General features: G+C 35.5%; 1 protein-coding gene across 1 annotated transcript; it reads left to right on the top strand.

The window, feature by feature from the left end:
- Nucleotides 1–16,251: 16,251 nt before the first annotated feature.
- On the top strand, nucleotides 16,252–22,196 carry LOC146140984 (serine hydrolase BPHL-like). The gene is made up of 6 exons (XM_083392950.1): nucleotides 16,252–16,351; nucleotides 16,687–16,853; nucleotides 17,666–17,819; nucleotides 20,436–20,599; nucleotides 21,237–21,343; nucleotides 22,094–22,196. Exons 1-6 carry the CDS (start codon nucleotides 16,252–16,254, stop codon nucleotides 22,194–22,196), a joined length of 795 nt encoding a protein of 264 aa, XP_083249076.1.
- Nucleotides 22,197–22,557: the final 361 nt, after the last annotated feature.

Genomic DNA, 22,557 nt, shown 5'->3' with positions numbered 1-22,557 from the left:
TTAAATAAAAAAAAAATGAAAATAAAAATAAAACATAAAAAATGAAAAATTAAAACAAAAATCAAAAAAAACTAAATAAAAAAAATAAATAATAAAAATGAAAACATTAAAAAATAAAAACATTGAAAAATAAAAATAAATAATTAAGTCAATCAAAAATATTAAAAAAAAAATTCAAAAAAAAAAAAATTAAAAATTAAAAAAAAATAACACTAAACCTTGAAAGTATACCCCCTGACAAAATAAACAACAACCGCACCCCCGTCTAGTTCTTTTTTGGTTTCCTATGGTTTCCTATGGTATGTTTCAGACCGAGTTTTGTCCGAAGCTTTATAGAAAAAGTAGACATCGTAGAACCTTCAAATTTTCAGACATGGCGTAGAGTGGTATGTAGGTGCTTTGTAAAAGTTTATGAGGCTGCACTCCCAGGGGCCTTTGCTTGGGGGGTAAAAACCTGAAATATTGCGTTTTAGCACTTTGTAGCTAACGACAGCCATCTAGCAGCAGAAAAACTTTCATACAGAATTCGTTCATATTCGCTTGCTTTGTCCAGCTCGCGTCGCGACGAGGCGGCTGCTGGCATCCCTGCTGCGCCCTATTGTCCCGCGCGTGCAACATTTGTGTTGGAAGTGGCTTGCCTAGTAAAACTATGCACATGCGACTTGCCTTTCATAAAGAGGCCTCTCTAAGTAAAAAAACCTATTGCTCTTACAACACAAAATATTTTACCACCGCAAATTTAAATGCGAATCCTACAGGCAGTGTACACATCTCTGTTAGCACATGTTGTAGTTGTTGCACCATTCAAACATATCAACACCAGGTCTAAGCAAATATAATTATACAAGGGCCGCAACAATAAAAAGCTTAAGTTTAACGCATTCTTAACGACGACGTTACAAAGCTACGTCATAACATGGCGTCATAAATAAATAAATCTTGCGTTTATTGGATTTAAATTGGCAAAACTTTCAATATAAAACGTGGCTTATTAGGCACATAAACGTGTTTGCATATTGCTAAAAACTACAGATTTAAACTCTGTTTCAACAGTGATTGCTCAGACCAAGGCATGGTAAAAATTTACACAGTAAAAGTTGGAAAAAGTATAGCAAACCATAGACGTTAAATCATTTAGAGAGAATGAAAATATTGACTTTTTAAACATGCTAGCTGACCAAAATGTAATAACATGGCCGTAAGCATTATCTACGTAAATTTTTATTGATCAAATGTATGTTTCGATCATTTGCCAAAATCTACGCCATATTTGAACCCCCTTCGCTTCAAAGCCATAAGTTATTATATTATTATACACAACTTATAATTGTGTGTAGATATGTTGGATTGGAGTAACATACAGAACAGGTGCAAATAGCAAATATTCTCCAAATACGATGTTTCCAATATTCTCCAAATCGTATTTCATCGTATTGTCGCGGTAATACACAAAGAGGTAAGGCCGTGAATAAAGTTTCACCCACCGTACAATTAACGGAGGGAAGCATTTCGAGTAGGGATGTTCAAGGAAGAATATCGGCGACACATTTATAATGCTTGCTTTAAATGCGGCGTCAGCATTTTTTTGGGGCGACCAATTACTTCGCGATAAGCTTCGCCTAATAATTAAGTGTCAATAGGGTGTATTTACCGCCGCAAGTTTAAATGCGAAATCTTAAGGCAGTCTACGCCTCTCTGTTAGCACCTGTTGTGCATCTTGCTCCAACCAGCATACCAACATCAGGCCTAAACTTATCTAGCAAAACTTTCGATTTAATAGTTTGCGTATTAGGCACGTAATAGTGTTTTTCATATTGTTTGAAACGACAGATTTAAAGCCTGTTTTAACAGTGATTGCTCGGACCAAGCTATGGTAAAAAATTACCTAGTGAAAGTTTGCAAAAGTATAGCAAACCATAGGCGTTAAACCATTTTTAGTCTTTAAGAGAATGATAATATTTGATTTTCAAACACGTAAGCTGGTCAAAATTGAATAAAATAGCCATATGCATTATCTAAGTAAATTCTATTTATCAAATATATGTTTCGATCATTCCCCAAATTCTACGCCATATTTGAACCCCTTTCACATCAAAGGCATATTTTAAGTGGGGAAGTTTTCGGCCCATATCTGTTTTTGCTTGCAGAAACAAGTTAAGGAAAATGAAAAACAAAATATATAATATAAAGTACACAATACAAAATATTAAAAAAAAAATTAAAAAAAAAAAAAATTAAAATAAAGTAAAAATTGAAAATAAACACTAAGCCCTGAAAATATATCCCCTGACAAAATATACAACAACCGCACCCCCGTCTAGTTATATGGGCCGAAAATTTATTTTCGGGACATATCTTGTTTTTGCCGTTATTATATGGGCCGAAAATTTATTTTCGGGACATATCTTGTTTTTGCCGTTATTCTTTTTTGGTTTCCTATGGTTTCCTATGGTTTCCTATGGTTTGTTTCAGACCGAGTTTTGTCCGAAGCTTTATAGAAAAAGTAGACATCGTAAAACCTTCAAATTTTCAGACATGGCGTAGAGTGGTATGTAGGTGCTTTGTAAAAGTTTATGAGGCTGCACTCCCAGGGGCCTTTGCTTGGGGGGTAAAAACCTGAAATATTGCGTTTTAGCACTTTGTAGCTAACGACAGCCATCTAGCAGCAGAAAAACTTTCATACAGAATTCGTTCATATTCGCTTGCTTTGTCCAGCTCGCGTCGCGACGAGGCGGCTGCTGGCATCCCTGCTGCGCCCTATTGTCCCGCGCGTGCAACATTTGTGTTGGAAGTGGCTTGCCTAGTAAAACTATGCACATGCGACTTGCCTTTCCTAAAGAGGCCTCTCTAAGTAAAAAAACCTATTGCTCTTACAACACAAAATATTTTACCACCGCAAATTTAAATGCGAATCCTACAGGCAGTGTACACATCTCTGTTAGCACATGTTGGAATTGTTGCACCATTCAAACATATCAACACCAGGTCTAAGCAAATATAATTATACAAGGGCCGAAACAACAAAAAGCTTAAGTTTAACGCATTCTTAACGACGACGTTACAAAGCTACGTCATAACATGGCGTCATAAATAAATAAATCTTGCGTTTATTGGATTTAAATTGGCAAAACTTTCAATATAAAACGTGGCTTATTAGGCACATAAACGTGTTTGCATATTGCTAAAAACTACAGATTTAAACTCTGTTTCAACAGTGATTGCTCAGACCAAGGCATGGTAAAAATTTACACAGTAAAAGTTGGAAAAAGTATAGCAAACCATAGACGTTAAATCATTTAGAGAGAATGAAAATATTGACTTTTTAAACATGCTAGCTGACCAAAATGTAATAACATGGCCGTAAGCATTATCTACGTAAATTTTTATTGATCAAATGTATGTTTCGATCATTTGCCAAAATCTACGCCATATTTGAACCCCCTTCGCTTCAAAGCCATAATTTATTATATTATTATACACAACTTATAATTGTGTGTAGATATGTTGGATTGGAGTAACATACAGAACAGGTGCAAATAGCAAATATTCTCCAAATACGATGTTTCCAATATTCTCCAAATCGTATTTCATCGTATTGTCGCGGTAATACACAAAGAGGTAAGGCCGTGAATAAAGTTTCACCCACCGTACAATTAACGGAGGGAAGCATTTCGAGTAGGGATGTTCAAGGCAGAATATCGGCGACACATTTATAATGCTTGCTTTAAATGCGGCGTCAGCATTTTTTGGGGCGACCAATTACTTCGCGATAAGCTTCGCCTAATAATTAAGTGTCAATAGGGTGTATTTACCGCCGCAAGTTTAAATGCGAAATCTTAAGGCAGTCTACGCCTCTCTGTTAGCACCTGTTGTGCATCTTGCTCCAACCAGCATACCAACATCAGGCCTAAACTTATCTAGCAAAACTTTCGATTTAATAGTTTGCGTATTAGGCACGTAATAGTGTTTTTCATATTGTTTGAAACGACAGATTTAAAGCCTGTTTTAACAGTGATTGCTCGGACCAAGCTATGGTAAAAAATTACCTAGTGAAAGTTTGCAAAAGTATAGCAAACCATAGGCGTTAAACCATTTTTAGTCTTTAAGAGAATGATAATATTTGATTTTCAAACACGTAAGCTGGTCAAAATTTAATAAAATAGCCATATGCATTATCTAAGTAAATTCTATTTATCAAATATATGTTTCGATCATTCCCCAAATTCTACGCCATATTTGAACCCCTTTCGCATCAAAGGCGCCGCAAATTTAAATGCGAAATCTGGTGGCAACTCTAATCCAACATATCAACACCAGGCCTACACAACTTAAAATTGTGTGTTGATATGTTGGATTGGAGTAACATACTATACAGGTGCAAATAGCAAATATTCTCCAAATACGATTTTTCCAATATTCTCCAAATCGTATTTCATCGTATTGTTGCGGTAATACACAAAGAGGTAAGCCTAGGCCGTGAATAAAGTTTCACCCACCGTACAATTAACGGAGGGAAGCATTGCGAGTAGAGATGTTCAAAGCAGAATATCGGCGACTCATTTATAATGCTTGCTTTAAATGCGGCGTCAGCATTTTTTGGGGCGACCAATTACTTTGCGATAAGCTTCGCCTAATAATCAAGTGTCAATAGGGTGTATTTACCGCCGCAAATTTAAATGCGAAATGTTAAGGCAGTGTACGCCTCTCTGTTAGCACCTGTTGTGCATGTTGCTCCAACCAACATACCAATATCAGGCCTAAACAACTAGCAAAACTTTCGATTTAATAGTTTGCGTATTAGGCACATAATAGTGTGTTTCATATTGTTTAAAACAACAGATTTAAAGTCTGTTTTAACAGTGATTGCTCGGACCAAGCCATGGTAAAAATTTACCGAGTAAAAGTTTGCAAAAGTATTGCAAACCATAGGCGTTAAACCATTTTAAGTCTTGAGGAGAATGATAATATTTGGTTTTCAAACACGTAAGCTCTGGCCAAAATGTAATAAAATGGCCATGTACATCATCTACGCAAATTCTATTTATCAAATATATGTTTCGATCATTCCCCAAATACTACGCCATATTTGAACCCCGTTCGCATCAAAGTGGGGAAGTTTTCGGCCCATATCTGTTTTTGCTTGCAGAAACAAGTTAAGGAAAATGAAAAACAAAATATGAAATATATAATATAAAATACACAATACAAAATATTAAAAAATAAAAAGTGTAAAATAAAAAAAATATTAAATAAAAAAAAAAATAAAAAAATAAAAATAAAAAACACACAAAAAAAATAAAAAATAAAAATTAAAAAATGAATATGAAAAATAAAATTGAAAAAAAATAAATAAATAAATAAAATCAATTTCAAAAAAAAATTAAAACTAAATAAAAATAAACACTAAGCCCTGACAATATACCCCCTGACAAAATATACAACAACCGCACCCCCGTCTAGTTCTTTTTTGGTTTCCTATGGTTTCCTATGGTTTCCTATGGTTTCCTATGGTATGTTTCAGACCGAGTTTTGTCCGAAGCTTTATAGAAAAAGTAGACATCGTAGAACCTTCAAATTTTCAGACATGGCGTAGAGTGGTATGTAGGTGCTTTGTAAAAGTTTATGAGGCTGCACTCCCAGGGGCCTTTGCTTGGGGGGTAAAAATCTGAACTATTGCGTTTTAGCACTTTGTAGCTAACGACAGCCATCTAGCAGCAGAAAAACTTTCATACAGAATTCGTTCATATTCGCTTGCTTTGTCCAGCTCGCGTCGCGACGAGGCGGCTGCTGGCATCCCTGCTGCGCCCAATTGTCCCGCGCGTGCAACATTTGTGTTGGAAGTGGCTTGCCTAGTAAAACTATGCACATGCGACTTGCCTTTCATGAAGAGGCCTCTCTAAGTAAAAAAACCTATTGCTCTTACAACACAAAATATTTTACCACCGCAAATTTAAATGCGAATCCTACAGGCAGTGTACACATCTCTGTTAGCACATGTTGTAATTGTTGCACCATTCAAACATATCAACACCAGGTCTAAGCAAATATAATTATACAAGGGCCGCAACAACAAAAAGCTTAAGTTTAACGCATTCTTAACGACGACGTTACAAAGCTACGTCATAACATGGCGTCATAAATAAATAAATCTTGCGTTTATTGGATTTAAATTGGCAAAACTTTCAATATAAAACGTGGCTTATTAGGCACATAAACGTGTTTGCATATTGCTCAAAACTACAGATTTAAACTCTGTTTCAACAGTGATTGCTCAGACCAAGGCATGGTAAAAATTTACACAGTAAAAGTTGGAAAAAGTATAGCAAACCATAGACGTTAAATCATTTAGAGAGAATGAAAATATTGACTTTTTAAACATGCTAGCTGACCAAAATGTAATAACATGGCCGTAAGCATTATCTACGTAAATTTTTATTGATCAAATGTATGTTTCGATCATTTGCCAAAATCTACGCCATATTTGAACCCCCTTCGCTTCAAAGCCATAAGTTATTATATTATTATACACAACTTATAATTGTGTGTAGATATGTTGGATTGGAGTAACATACAGAACAGGTGCAAATAGCAAATATTCTCCAAATACGATGTTTCCAATATTCTCCAAATCGTATTTCATCGTTTTGTCGCGGTAATACACAAAGAGGTAAGGCCGTGAATAAAGTTTCACCCACCGTACAATTAACGGAGGGAAGCATTTCGAGTAGGGATGTTCAAGGCAGAATATCGGCGACACATTTATAATGCTTGCTTTAAATGCGGCGTCAGCATTTTTTGGGGCGACCAATTACTTCGCGATAAGCTTCGCCTAATAATTAAGTGACAATAGGGTGTATTTACCGCCGCAAGTTTAAATGCGAAATCTTAAGGCAGTCTACGCCTCTCTGTTAGCACCTGTTGTGCATCTTGCTCCAACCAGCATACCAACATCAGGCCTAAACTTATCTAGCAAAACTTTCGATTTAATAGTTTGCGTATTAGGCACGTAATAGTGTTTTTCATATTGTTTGAAACGACAGATTTAAAGCCTGTTTTAACAGTGATTGCTCGGACCAAGCTATGGTAAAAAATTACCTAGTGAAAGTTTGCAAAAGTATAGCAAACCATAGGCGTTAAACCATTTTTAGTCTTTAAGAGAATGATAATATTTGATTTTCAAACACGTAAGCTGGTCAAAATGTAATAAAATGGCCATACGCATTATCTACGTAAATTCTATTTATCAAATATATGTTTCGACCATTCCCAAAAATCTACGCCATATTTGAACCCCTTTCGCATCAAAGGCATAAGTTAAGTGGGGAAGTTTTCGGCCCATATCTGTTTTTGCTTGCAGAAACAAGTTAAGGAAAATGAAACACAAAATGTATAATATAAAGTACACAATACAGATATTAAAAAAAAAATTAAAAAAAAAAAAAATTAAAATAAAGTAAAAATTGAAAGTAAACACTAAGCCCTGAAAATATACCCCCTGACAAAATATGCAACAACCGCACCCCCGTCTAGTTCTTTTTTGGTTTCCTATGGTTTCCTATGGTTTGTTTCAGACCGACTTTTGTCCGAAGCTTTATAGAAAAAGTAGACATCGTAGAACCTTCAAATTTTCAGACATGGCGTAGAGTGGTATGTAGGTGCTTTGTAAAAGTTTATGAGGCTGCACTCCCAGGGGCCTTTGCTTGGGGGGTAAAAACCTGAAATATTGCGTTTTAGCACTTTGTAGCTAACGACAGCCATCTAGCAGCAGAAAAACTTTCATACAGAATTCGTTCATATTCGCTTGCTTTGTCCAGCTCGCGTCGCGACGAGGCGGCTGCTGGCATCCCTGCTGCGCCCTATTGTCCCGCGCGTGCAACATTTGTGTTGGAAGTGGCTTGCCTAGTAAAACTATGCACATGCGACTTGCCTTTCATAAAGAGGCCTCTCTAAGTAAAAAAACCTATTGCTCTTACAACACAAAATATTTTACCACCGCAAATTTAAATGCGAATCCTACAGGCAGTGTACACATCTCTGTTAGCACATGTTGTAATTGTTGCACCATTCAAACATATCAACACCAGGTCTAAGCAAATATAATTATACAAGGGCCGCAACAACAAAAAGCTTAAGTTTAACGCATTCTTAACGACGACGTTACAAAGCTACGTCATAACATGGCGTCATAAATAAATAAATCTTGCGTTTATTGGATTTAAATTGGCAAAACTTTCAATATAAAACGTGGCTTATTAGGCACATAAACGTGTTTGCATATTGCTCAAAACTACAGATTTAAACTCTGTTTCAACAGTGATTGCTCAGACCAAGGCATGGTAAAAATTTACACAGTAAAAGTTGGAAAAAGTATAGCAAACCATAGACGTTAAATCATTTAGAGAGAATGAAAATATTGACTTTTTAAACATGCTAGCTGACCAAAATGTAATAACATGGCCGTAAGCATTATCTACGTAAATTTTTATTGATCAAATGTATGTTTCGATCATTTGCCAAAATCTACGCCATATTTGAACCCCCTTCGCTTCAAAGCCATAATTTATTATATTATTATACACAACTTATAATTGTGTGTAGATATGTTGGATTGGAGTAACATACAGAACAGGTGCAAATAGCAAATATTCTCCAAATACGATGTTTCCAATATTCTCCAAATCGTATTTCATCGTATTGTCGCGGTAATACACAAAGAGGTAAGGCCGTGAATAAAGTTTCACCCAGCGTACAATTAACGGAGGGAAGCATTTCGAGTAGGGATGTTCAAGGCAGAATATCGGCGACACATTTATAATGCTTGCTTTAAATGCGGCGTCAGCATTTTTTGGGGCGACCAATTACTTCGCGATAAGCTTCGCCTAATAATTAAGTGTCAATAGGGTGTAATTACCGCCGCAAGTTTAAATGCGAAATCTTAAGGCAGTCTACGCCTCTCTGTTAGCACCTGTTGTGCATCTTGCTCCAACCAGCATACCAACATCAGGCCTAAACTTATCTAGCAAAACTTTCGATTTAATAGTTTGCGTATTAGGCACGTAATAGTGTTTTTCATATTGTTTGAAACGACAGATTTAAAGCCTGTTTTAACAGTGATTGCTCGGACCAAGCTATGGTAAAAAATTACCTAGTGAAAGTTTGCAAAAGTATAGCAAACCATAGGCGTTAAACCATTTTTAGTCTTTAAGAGAATGATAATATTTGATTTTCAAACACGTAAGCTGGTCAAAATTTAATAAAATAGCCATATGCATTATCTAAGTAAATTCTATTTATCAAATATATGTTTCGATCATTCCCCAAATTCTACGCCATATTTGAACCCCTTTCGCATCAAAGGCGCCGCAAATTTAAATGCGAAATCTGGTGGCAACTCTAATCCAACATATCAACACCAGGCCTACACAACTTAAAATTGTGTGTTGATATGTTGGATTGGAGTAACATACTATACAGGTGCAAATAGCAAATATTCTCCAAATACGATTTTTCCAATATTCTCCAAATCGTATTTCATCGTATTGTTGCGGTAATACACAAAGAGGTAAGCCTAGGCCGTGAATAAAGTTTCACCCACCGTACAATTAACGGAGGGAAGCATTGCGAGTAGAGATGTTCAAAGCAGAATATCGGCGACTCATTTATAATGCTTGCTTTAAATGCGGCGTCAGCATTTTTTGGGGCGACCAATTACTTTGCGATAAGCTTCGCCTAATAATCAAGTGTCAATAGGGTGTATTTACCGCCGCAAATTTAAATGCGAAATGTTAAGGCAGTGTACGCCTCTCTGTTAGCACCTGTTGTGCATGTTGCTCCAACCAACATACCAATATCAGGCCTAAACAACTAGCAAAACTTTCGATTTAATAGTTTGCGTATTAGGCACATAATAGTGTGTTTCATATTGTTTAAAACAACAGATTTAAAGTCTGTTTTAACAGTGATTGCTCGGACCAAGCCATGGTAAAAATTTACCGAGTAAAAGTTTGCAAAAGTATTGCAAACCATAGGCGTTAAACCATTTTAAGTCTTGAGGAGAATGATAATATTTGGTTTTCAAACACGTAAGCTCTGGCCAAAATGTAATAAAATGGCCATGTACATCATCTACGCAAATTCTATTTATCAAATATATGTTTCGATCATTCCCCAAATACTACGCCATATTTGAACCCCGTTCGCATCAAAGTGGGGAAGTTTTCGGCCCATATCTGTTTTTGCTTGCAGAAACAAGTTAAGGAAAATGAAAAACAAAATATGAAATATATAATATAAAATACACAATACAAAATATTAAAAAATAAAAAGTGTAAAATAAAAAAAATATTAAATAAAAAAAAAAATAAAAAAATAAAAATAAAAAACACACAAAAAAAATAAAAAATAAAAATTAAAAAATGAATATGAAAAATAAAATTGAAAAAAAATAAATAAATAAATAAAATCAATTTCAAAAAAAAATTAAAACTAAATAAAAATAAACACTAAGCCCTGACAATATACCCCCTGACAAAATATACAACAACCGCACCCCCGTCTAGTTCTTTTTTGGTTTCCTATGGTTTCCTATGGTTTCCTATGGTTTCCTATGGTATGTTTCAGACCGAGTTTTGTCCGAAGCTTTATAGAAAAAGTAGACATCGTAGAACCTTCAAATTTTCAGACATGGCGTAGAGTGGTATGTAGGTGCTTTGTAAAAGTTTATGAGGCTGCACTCCCAGGGGCCTTTGCTTGGGGGGTAAAAATCTGAACTATTGCGTTTTAGCACTTTGTAGCTAACGACAGCCATCTAGCAGCAGAAAAACTTTCATACAGAATTCGTTCATATTCGCTTGCTTTGTCCAGCTCGCGTCGCGACGAGGCGGCTGCTGGCATCCCTGCTGCGCCCAATTGTCCCGCGCGTGCAACATTTGTGTTGGAAGTGGCTTGCCTAGTAAAACTATGCACATGCGACTTGCCTTTCATGAAGAGGCCTCTCTAAGTAAAAAAACCTATTGCTCTTACAACACAAAATATTTTACCACCGCAAATTTAAATGCGAATCCTACAGGCAGTGTACACATCTCTGTTAGCACATGTTGTAATTGTTGCACCATTCAAACATATCAACACCAGGTCTAAGCAAATATAATTATACAAGGGCCGCAACAACAAAAAGCTTAAGTTTAACGCATTCTTAACGACGACGTTACAAAGCTACGTCATAACATGGCGTCATAAATAAATAAATCTTGCGTTTATTGGATTTAAATTGGCAAAACTTTCAATATAAAACGTGGCTTATTAGGCACATAAACGTGTTTGCATATTGCTCAAAACTACAGATTTAAACTCTGTTTCAACAGTGATTGCTCAGACCAAGGCATGGTAAAAATTTACACAGTAAAAGTTGGAAAAAGTATAGCAAACCATAGACGTTAAATCATTTAGAGAGAATGAAAATATTGACTTTTTAAACATGCTAGCTGACCAAAATGTAATAACATGGCCGTAAGCATTATCTACGTAAATTTTTATTGATCAAATGTATGTTTCGATCATTTGCCAAAATCTACGCCATATTTGAACCCCCTTCGCTTCAAAGCCATAAGTTATTATATTATTATACACAACTTATAATTGTGTGTAGATATGTTGGATTGGAGTAACATACAGAACAGGTGCAAATAGCAAATATTCTCCAAATACGATGTTTCCAATATTCTCCAAATCGTATTTCATCGTTTTGTCGCGGTAATACACAAAGAGGTAAGGCCGTGAATAAAGTTTCACCCACCGTACAATTAACGGAGGGAAGCATTTCGAGTAGGGATGTTCAAGGCAGAATATCGGCGACACATTTATAATGCTTGCTTTAAATGCGGCGTCAGCATTTTTTGGGGCGACCAATTACTTCGCGATAAGCTTCGCCTAATAATTAAGTGACAATAGGGTGTATTTACCGCCGCAAGTTTAAATGCGAAATCTTAAGGCAGTCTACGCCTCTCTGTTAGCACCTGTTGTGCATCTTGCTCCAACCAGCATACCAACATCAGGCCTAAACTTATCTAGCAAAACTTTCGATTTAATAGTTTGCGTATTAGGCACGTAATAGTGTTTTTCATATTGTTTGAAACGACAGATTTAAAGCCTGTTTTAACAGTGATTGCTCGGACCAAGCTATGGTAAAAAATTACCTAGTGAAAGTTTGCAAAAGTATAGCAAACCATAGGCGTTAAACCATTTTTAGTCTTTAAGAGAATGATAATATTTGATTTTCAAACACGTAAGCTGGTCAAAATGTAATAAAATGGCCATACGCATTATCTACGTAAATTCTATTTATCAAATATATGTTTCGACCATTCCCAAAAATCTACGCCATATTTGAACCCCTTTCGCATCAAAGGCATAAGTTAAGTGGGGAAGTTTTCGGCCCATATCTGTTTTTGCTTGCAGAAACAAGTTAAGGAAAATGAAACACAAAATGTATAATATAAAGTACACAATACAGATATTAAAAAAAAAATTAAAAAAAAAAAAAATTAAAATAAAGTAAAAATTGAAAGTAAACACTAAGCCCAGAAAATATACCCCCTGACAAAATATGCAACAACCGCACCCCCGTCTAGTTCTTTTTTGGTTTCCTATGGTTTCCTATGGTTTGTTTCAGACCGACTTTTGTCCGAAGCTTTATAGAAAAAGTAGACATCGTAGAACCTTCAAATTTTCAGACATGGCGTAGAGTGGTATGTAGGTGCTTTGTAAAAGTTTATGAGGCTGCACTCCCAGGGGCCTTTGCTTGGGGGGTAAAAACCTGAAATATTGCGTTTTAGCACTTTGTAGCTAACGACAGCCATCTAGCAGCAGAAAAACTTTCATACAGAATTCGTTCATATTCGCTTGCTTTGTCCAGCTCGCGTCGCGACGAGGCGGCTGCTGGCATCCCTGCTGCGCCCTATTGTCCCGCGCGTGCAACATTTGTGTTGGAAGTGGCTTGCCTAGTAAAACTATGCACATGCGACTTGCCTTTCATAAAGAGGCCTCTCTAAGTAAAAAAACCTATTGCTCTTACAACACAAAATATTTTACCACCGCAAATTTAAATGCGAATCCTACAGGCAGTGTACACATCTCTGTTAGCACATGTTGTAATTGTTGCACCATTCAAACATATCAACACCAGGTCTAAGCAAATATAATTATACAAGGGCCGCAACAACAAAAAGCTTAAGTTTAACGCATTCTTAACGACGACGTTACAAAGCTACGTCATAACATGGCGTCATAAATAAATCTTGCGTTTATTGGATTTAAATTGGCAAAACTTTCAATATAAAACGTGGCTTATTAGGCACATAAACGTGTTTGCATATTGCTCAAAACTACAGATTTAAACTCTGTTTCAACAGTGATTGCTCAGACCAAGGCATGGTAAAAATTTACACAGTAAAAGTTGGAAAAAATATAGCAAACCATAGACGTTAAATCATTTAGAGAGAATGAAAATATTGACTTTTTAAACATGCTAGCTGACCACAATGTAATAACATGGCCGTAAGCATTATCTACGTAAATTTTTATTGATCAAATGTATGTTTCGATCATTTGCCAAAATCTACGCCATATTTGAACCCCCTTCGCTTCAAAGCCATAAGTTATTATATTATTATACACAACTTATAATTGTGTGTAGATATGTTGAATTGGAGTAACATACAGAACAGGTGCAAATAGCAAATATTCTCCAAATACGATGTTTCCAATATTCTCCAAATCGTATTTCATCGTATTGTCGCGGTAATACACAAAGAGGTAAGGCCGTGAATAAAGTTTCACCCACCGTACAATTAACGGAGGGAAGCATTTCGAGTAGGGATGTTCAAGGCAGAATATCGGCGACACATTTATAATGCTTGCTTTAAATGCGGCGTCAGCATTTTTTGGGGCGACCAATTACTTCGCGATAAGCTTCGCCTAATAATTAAGTGTCAATAGGGTGTATTTACCGCCGCAAGTTTAAATGCGAAATCTTAAGGCAGTCTACGCCTCTCTGTTAGCACCTGTTGTGCATCTTGCTCCAACCAGCATACCAACATCAGGCCTAAACTTATCTAGCAAAACTTTCGATTTAATAGTTTGCGTATTAGGCACGTAATAGTGTTTTTCATATTGTTTGAAACGACAGATTTAAAGCCTGTTTTAACAGTGATTGCTCGGACCAAACTATGGTAAAAAATTACCTAGTGAAAGTTTGCAAAAGTATAGCAAACCATAGGCGTTAAACCATTTTTAGTCTTTAAGAGAATGATAATATTTGATTTTCAAACACGTAAGCTGGTCAAAATTTAATAAAATAGCCATATGCATTATCTAAGTAAATTCTATTTATCAAATATATGTTTCGATCATTCCCCAAATACTACGCCATATTTGAACCCCTTTCGCATCAAAGGCATATTTTAAGTGGGGAAGTTTTCGGCCCATATCTGTTTTTGCTTGCAGAAACAAGTTAAGGAAAATGAAAAACAAAATATATAATCAGCATTTTTTTTAATTTCTAGCCAGTTTTTAAAGAGAAAGCATCAAAACTTAAACAAATCGGATGTATAAAACGGATTCACGCGAAGCGCGGAAATTTTTCGGACTTGCGTAGTTAACCTAGTCAAAAAGTATGTGAAATTGACTCATGTCTAGTTATAATTCTAATTGTCTTTAATTTTCTCAATGTTCTTACTGTCTGCCACTTTTACCGATGCAAAATATTCTATGCACCTTTCAACTGTTTGCGTATTCTGTGAAATTAATTTTCGTCTGTCTTCTAAAGGTTTCTAAAACTTATTGCTCTTTCTGGCTTCATGTAGATGGACATGTAGACACACCTTTTTCTCGGTGTGTATGTGAATTTTTAATTGTGCTCAATAGGCCTATACCAAATAATAATAAAACGACAGAAGCGAAAATAATAGGTCCGATAGATAAAATATCGCTTATAGCTTTAGTAAAACCTAATTATACCGGTACTAATTGCTGCTGTTAGCATTATATAAAGATAAATTCTAAAATGTTGATTGTCAGAACAGCGTAACCATAATAAATACATTAACTAGATTGACAAAAAAATCCATTCCAAAGATTTGTATATTATATTAGTTCATTTCAACTAACTTGACGTTACCTTGTGGCAATAATAAATAATTTCTTTTGCGGCCAGTATACGCGAAGTTTATTTCACTCAACAAGGCTGAAAATCAAGTTATTCTGCATAATCAGTAATGTGTATAGCACGAAGAGTGCCAATACTCATTAATTTCTTAAAATTCGGCAAAATAATGAAAAAAATTACCACAACAAAGACAATTTTAGACAACCTCTTTCATAAGCCGTAATGCAAATTTCGCGCACTTTTCATCATTTTCAAGATGGCTTCAAAAATCGCTCGTGTGTCGCTAGTTGCGCCATCTAAGTTTTATAGAGATTAGTGGAATTGGTCAGCCAATAATATAAAGAATTTCTATGTCGTTGGGTCAACATGTCCGCCGACCAAAAGAGGAAAGACCACATGTTTCGGGAAGTTAGCGCACAACGGTTTCAGCACCATTGTCTCGTAAAAATCGGTAATAGGTAGGGGCATATATGGTTCGACCCCTAAAAAATTGCAACAAAAGGTTTTTAAACTTATTTGGGTAGTACTAGGTGTCTATTATCACATATTAAAAATCTTAAGGATTCCAACTTCTGGAAAGTGGTTATTTTTGAGACGGCTTCCAAGATGGCCGCCAAACCGTTAAAATAACAGTAAATTGGCCATAACTTGGTCATCATATAATGTAAGGGTATAACCCTGTGAAGTCGATGAGACCATCCTTAGAATTGTTGAATTTCCTGATAGCCTCTAAATATAATATGGCAATCCAAGATGGCCGCCAAAACAATTAAAAATAACCCAACCCCCCCTGGATACGCCACTGTACTTAACCCACCTAAACCAAAACGCTAATTCTCACCCTAACCCAAATAATGTTAGCAATATAACCCATTGATGAAAATGTGGCAGGATTCTAGACCAGCACCGAATATTTAATTTTGCCAAAAAAACTTAATTTTAAGACATCTCCTTGTAAAAAGTCACTTAAAATTAAGTCACTACCTCAAGGCTAACAGCTGATTCAACAACTAAGTTATGAAGTGTGCGCTTGGTCTACTTGAAAGAAAATATCAAAAAAATCTTGTTCTATTTTTAGGTTTGCCTAAATGTCTCGTGGATCCAAGATTCTAGTGAATGGAGTTAATTTGTATTATGAGAGGGTGGGAAAGGGAGATCATGTTTTATTGATCATGCCTCGTGTATTGGGTGAGTAAGCTTCTCTCTTCAAAGGTTAAAATAATTCAATACCTATATTACTTTTTGACTCACTCATATTAACATTAGTCTAAAACAAGTCCTTGAAATATTCAGTATGGCCAACCATTGTTTATTGAAACGCTAAATTGTAATTTATTGCACCAGCTGTTTTCTAATGATTTAACAACAGGGCACTTTTCCATCCCTGATCTTTAAATTTAGATTATTTTTTTGATTGACGTTAATGGTTTAGCTTTTAAGTAGATCTTTGCATTCACAGTTCTTCACAGTCACAGAATCTTGCCCTGTTGTAAAATCCCTTAACTTATTTTTTGGAACTTTAGGTTGTATAAGAACGGACTTCGAGCCCAACCTTGAATTATTGAACCATTCAAAGTTTACTGTTGTGGCATTTGATCCGCGAGGCTTTGGAAACTCACGACCACCAGATCGTGATTTTCCTGTAGATTACTTGCACCGTGACGCTGATGATGCTGCTGCACTAATGAAGGTCAATTTTTGTGTTAAAGTTTGTTGAAACCTTTGACTACAGTTTTCTTACAGATCCTATTCAAGTAGCCTTCTGCAGGGTGATTGACATTATGACAAAACAGTCAACACAAAGAAAAATGAGAACAACAACTAGAGAGTCACTCGTTATGACAAATTGTTTTTAATATGTTATGGATTGCGTTTTTCTTTCCTTTTTTCACTTGTGTGTTATCATAAATTTTAGTACGAGCATTCATTTTTTTCACCTTGAAGAAAGCGACTTGAAAAGGTTGCTGAAAGCTCAGAAAACAAATAGAATAACCAGAGGGTCTGTTTTCAAATAACATTATGCCTGGTAGCAATAGTTTGTATATGTTTTAAGATGTTTACACTTACAGGTATTCAGAACTAAATTTTATCAACACTGGATTTATAGAAAAAATGCCTACTTTCAATACCTATGTTAAACTGTCTACCAACAAATTTTTAGTGTCTATGTAGCATTATACCAATTTGAATGTTTTATAATTTTCACAGAACTGTATATTTGTATCACCTAAAAGCTGTCAAGTAAGACTTTATTTGCATACTGTCCATTAAATGAATATGGTGTTGAACAATTTTTTGTAGGAAATATCTTGTTTTAAGCTTTAGAAACCACAGCTCTACAGGCAAAACATTTTTATTATATTTATGCACTCTTTACACCAAAGCAAATGTTTAACGGTTAAATCAAGTATCTGACCATCGTTTGTTATTTTGCATATCTATTTAGATATGCCGTTATCATTGTTTGGTAATCTATTTAAAATTGTTATATTTGTATTTTAGGCTCTCGGATTTGATTTTTATTCTATTGCTGGGTGGAGCGACGGTTCCAATGCTGCTTGTATTCTCGCCGCAAAGTACAGTGACAGAATTTGGAAACTTGTTTTGTGGGGAGGAAACTCCTACTTTACACAAGAGGAACTTATTGGCTATGAAGGTGAGTGCATTTTCATGCTAAAAACTTTTAGGCTGTTGGATACACAGGCTGTTAATATTTGACTACTGTATGAATTAATATATATAAAAGAGTGTATCTTTATGTAATCTAAATCCATTCGCAGCAGGTTTCTACTTTTTTATCACTGTTCTGCCTACCAATGTTTTAACACTAAAACTCAAATTTTAAAAAGCAGTGTGAAACAAAAGATCATACATTTTTAAGGAATCTATATTTTTCAGTGTTCCTTCATTTAAATAAATTAAAACTTGAACTTTTACTATTTGCCACTACAATGTAGGGATGTCAGAAACGTTTTATTTTTCTTTGATTTTGGTTACCAAATGATATGCTAAGCTGACAAAAGAAGAACTTAAACAAACAAACAAATGTACTAATAACAATCATGTTTGAAAATAACCCTGGCGAAATTATATTTGTTCTCAAACTTTGAAAATTTAGACCAAATATAGTTACCAGAGAGGCTATTTTTAATCATTATGCGTGGTAACAACAGTTTATATCAAAACCTAACGTTTCTAGTTTGATAAGACTTGCTTTATTCATCTCGCGTTGCGACGGTTTTATAATAAATTGGTTTTATAATACCAAATTCCTTTTTTGGTGTTCTTTCAACGGTTTGAGAAATGTATTGCCAGTGTAGAAAATGTTGCATTGGATTGCAAGCCATATCTTGTTGGACAATCAGGGCCGTCGGTCTGGCATTGTCTGCTATGGTGTCGATGCTTCAACGCCCTAGTTTGACCATGCGCCACTATTTTTGGCACCGCATTGTTTCCCCTGTTTGGGGTTAGTGATGGTTAGAAAAATGGTTAAAACTAGACGGGGGTGCGGTTGTTGTATATTTTGTCAGGGGGTATATTTTCAGGGCTTGGTGTTTTGTTTTTTTTAAATTAAAAAAAAAAAATTTTAATTATTTTTTTTTTTGATATTTTGTATTGTATATTATATATTTTATATTTTGTTTTTTATTTTTCTTAACTTATTTCTGCAAGCTAAAACAGATATGGACCGAAAATTTCTCCACTTAACTTATGGCTTTGAAGCGAAAGGGGTTCAAATATGGCGTAGATTTTGGGAAATGATCCAAACATATATTTGATCATATAAATCAAAAACAGATCCTCTGGTAATTGTAATTGTTAACCAACGTTTCGGCAACCTATACAAGCAGCCTTCGCCAGGGTGAATGACACTTAACGCTCGTTTATTTTTTATTTATATTACCATGCCTGGTAGCAACAGTTTATATATATATTTGATCAATAAAAAATTACGTAGGTAATGCTTACGGCCATGTTATTACATTTTGGTCAGCTAGCATGTTTAAAAAGAAAATATTTTCATTCTCTCTAAATGATTCAACATCTATGGTTTGCTATACTTTTTCCAACTTTTACTGTTTAACTTTTACTTTTTACCATGCCTTGGTCTGAGCAATCACTGTTGAAACAGAGTTTAAATCTGTAGTTTTGAGCAATATGCAAACACGTTTATGTGCCTAATAAGCCATCTTTTATATTGAAAGTTTTGCCAATTTAAATCCAATAAACGCAATATTTATTTGTTTATGACGCCATGTTATGACGCTTTGTAACGTCGTCGTTAAGAATGCGTTAAACTTAAGATTTTAGTTGTTGCGGCCCTTGTAGAATTATATTTGTTTAGGCCTGGTGTTGATAAGTTTGAATGGTGCAACAATTACAACAGGTCCTAACAGGGAGGTGTACACTGCCTCCAGGATTCGCATTTAAATTTGTGCTGGTAAAATATTTTGTGTTGTAAGAGTAATAGGTTTTTTTACTTAGAGAGGCCTCTTTATAAAAGGCAAGTCGCATGCGCCTAGTTTTACTAGGCCAGCCACTTCAAACAAAAACGTTGCAGCGCAGGACAATAAGGCACAGCAGGGATGCCAGCAGCCGCCTCGTCGCAACGCGAGATGAATAAAGCAAGTGATATGAAAGCATTCTGGATTGAAGTTTTTCTGCCGCTAGATAGGAGTAGATAGCTGTTATGAACTAAAACGATGACGTAACACTTTTGTTTTTTGTCCCCCAATTGGAGGTGCCTAGGGGTGCAGCCTCATAAACCTCTACATAGCACCTTCATACCACTCTACGCCATGTCTGCAAATTTGAAAGTTCTACGATGTACACTTTTTCTATAATGCTCTGGACAAAAATCGGTCTGAAACATACCAAGCAAACCATAAAAACCATAAAAACCAAAAAAGAATAGCGGCAAAAACAAGATATGTCCCGAAAATAAATTTTCGGCCCATTTAATTATTAGGGGAGGTAGTAATGTACTTTGTTGTACACTTTGGGTTTGGTTAAAAAGTTGTATATGCACGATTATGGCCATTTAGGTTCTATTCCAAAGAATTTCGAACTTCCGATGTAGATGTTATTACAACCAGCATGCATTTAATTCTATTTTGGCCTTATGTCAAACTATGTTGTTTTTCCGATGTTGATGTTCTTCCTATTTCGGTCTTATGATTGGAGTCCAATTTACCAATGTAATGAATCCAATCGTCCCCTAATTACTTTTAGGCAAGACTGTTTTTAACTAATAAATCGTAAATTTTTCTAGATGTGCGAGACCTTGCATCATGGAGTGACAGTATGAGGCAACCCATGATTGACATTTATGGAAAAGAGTATTTGGAGAAAACTTGGAATGCATACCTAGACTTTTTTGGAATTGTGTTCAAACTAAACTCAGATAAAGACGGAAATACTGATATGTTTAACAATGTTGGTGTATTTTTTTTAAATATTTTTTTATGAATTTTTTTTTTAAAGTCCACTTAAGGTTTCATAACATTAGGACTTTCAAAAAGTTTTTTTACTTGTGAAACCTCAGATAACAGTTCCAAGCAAACATGTTAATATTCTATTTTAGCACATGTTAATATTCTATATTTTAGCAGTGTTGTAAACAAGTAATTTTAAATGACTTGAGTCTAGTCAAGTCATTTGCAAATTAACCTAAATCCAAGTCAAGTCATTTTTAACAAATAGTTAGCCAAGTCTTAGTTGAAATCTTCATTCTGTAAGTCAATTTTAGATAACAGCATTTGCATCTAAATTATTACTAAACCTCCACATATGGTGACTATATTCCATTCTTACCAATATTTTGCAGAGCTAACACAAATATGTAACAAATAGTAAATTTAACATTTACTACAGTCTAATTCAAGTCATGTGTTTGAATAACTCAAGTCAAGTTAAGTCGTTCTACTCAAAATAGTTAAGTCAAATCAAGTCATTTTAAAAAAGCGACCTGAGTCAAGTCATTGACTTAAATCATTGCGACACTGTATTTTACCTATGCTTCTCATTTTCATTTTACATGTACAATTAGTAGAAGGCAAGTTTTTCGTTGCAGCTCCTGCCAGATATCACAGCCGAAACGTTGATTATTCATGGAAGAAAGGACCCGCTGGTGCCACTTTCTCACGCTGAGAACATCCACAAAAACATAAAGAACTCAAGGTATTAAAAACTACCGTAGAATATCGCTTGCCCAATTGGACAGGGTATAGACCAGGAGTGGGCAACATTTTATAGTCGCATTCCAAAACCAAACTTGGAAAGAAATCTGCGGGGCCGTTGAATGTTCACTGTGTAAGCGCACACTTAACACTTATTATAACAACCGCAGCGACTCCTAATCAGGAATAAAACAAGGTATGTTTGCATTCCGCGACCGAAAGCGTTTTTGGGGTGGCGTCATAAGTTACGTCATATCGTGACCTCATAAAGCAACTGAACTTATAAACACCCGCTCTTCGAGAGTAAACTCGTGCGCAACTATGCAAGTAAATCTCGGTCTTATCGTGCGAAGCGCGAAAAATTAGGTTAAACACGCCGTATTATGCCATGGTGCAACACCTTTGGGCTGATATATTTCCTTAAAACCGTCTGCCGCGGGCTGGACGACCCAGGCGTAGACTTATCCGTTGACGCACAGCGCTTGCTACGCTTATTTTTCATTTTTGCCTCAAACAAAATTTTTAATTTAAACCAAATCGTGACAGTTTGTATTTATACACTCTGATGCACGATGTAAACGAGTGACCTCTTTCTTGAAAAAGATAAAGCTATAAAATTCCAAATTTCCAAAAGGTTTTATGTAACCCATTAAATGCTACCCTAATGTTAAAATAATTATTCTTTAAAAATTAAAGCATTTTATTCGGTAAATTTTTTTATAAGACTATAGTTCGTTTACATTACGTTCAGATTGGAAGTTTGGGATGACGCAAAACACAATCTGCATCTCCGCTTTCCTGAACGATTTAATAAGGTTTTGGAAGATTTTCTCACTACCTCTTCCCGTCTCTAACAACGCAGTGAAACCTTTTCAGTCGTCGTATAACTTGGTTTAAACTTGGCCATAATGGATTTTAAAGGAAAGTGGTTGCACCAATAAATTATGTCAAAGTTAAAGCTAGGTTTACTTTTAGGTTATTTTTAAATCAAGATTGATGCCAATAGCTCATTTTTCTATGTTAGTACGATTAACTTTTATTTCGCTCATTTGGCCATAGTAATGACGTCCAGGACTGGAGCCGGAGCAAATGCTGTTTTGCTGTGGCTCCCCAGCCAAAAAATGGCGTTCATATTTTGGCTGTGGAGCAAATATGGCGCGCCAAAGTCTTGGACCGAGGTAATCTAAAGGCTTTTTGCTCACCAACACATGGTAT

The sequence above is a fragment of the Ascidiella aspersa genome, chromosome 6, assembly GCF_963924565.1.
Source record: "Ascidiella aspersa chromosome 6, kaAscAspe10.2, whole genome shotgun sequence".
Taxonomy (NCBI): domain Eukaryota; kingdom Metazoa; phylum Chordata; class Ascidiacea; order Phlebobranchia; family Ascidiidae; genus Ascidiella; species Ascidiella aspersa.
This window is presented reverse-complemented; position numbering and strand designations above follow the sequence as displayed.

Excerpts from the sequence above, each read along its gene's own strand:
- LOC146140984 (XM_083392950.1), top strand. The coding sequence starts at position 16,252 with ATGTCTCGTGGATCCAAGATTCTAGTGAATGGAGTTAATTTGTATTAT. Across the intron at positions 16,352-16,686 it reads GATCATGCCTCGTGTATTGG|GTTGTATAAGAACGGACTTC; the intron begins GTGAGTAAGCTT and ends TTGGAACTTTAG. Across the intron at positions 16,854-17,665 it reads ATGCTGCTGCACTAATGAAG|GCTCTCGGATTTGATTTTTA; the intron begins GTCAATTTTTGT and ends TTTGTATTTTAG.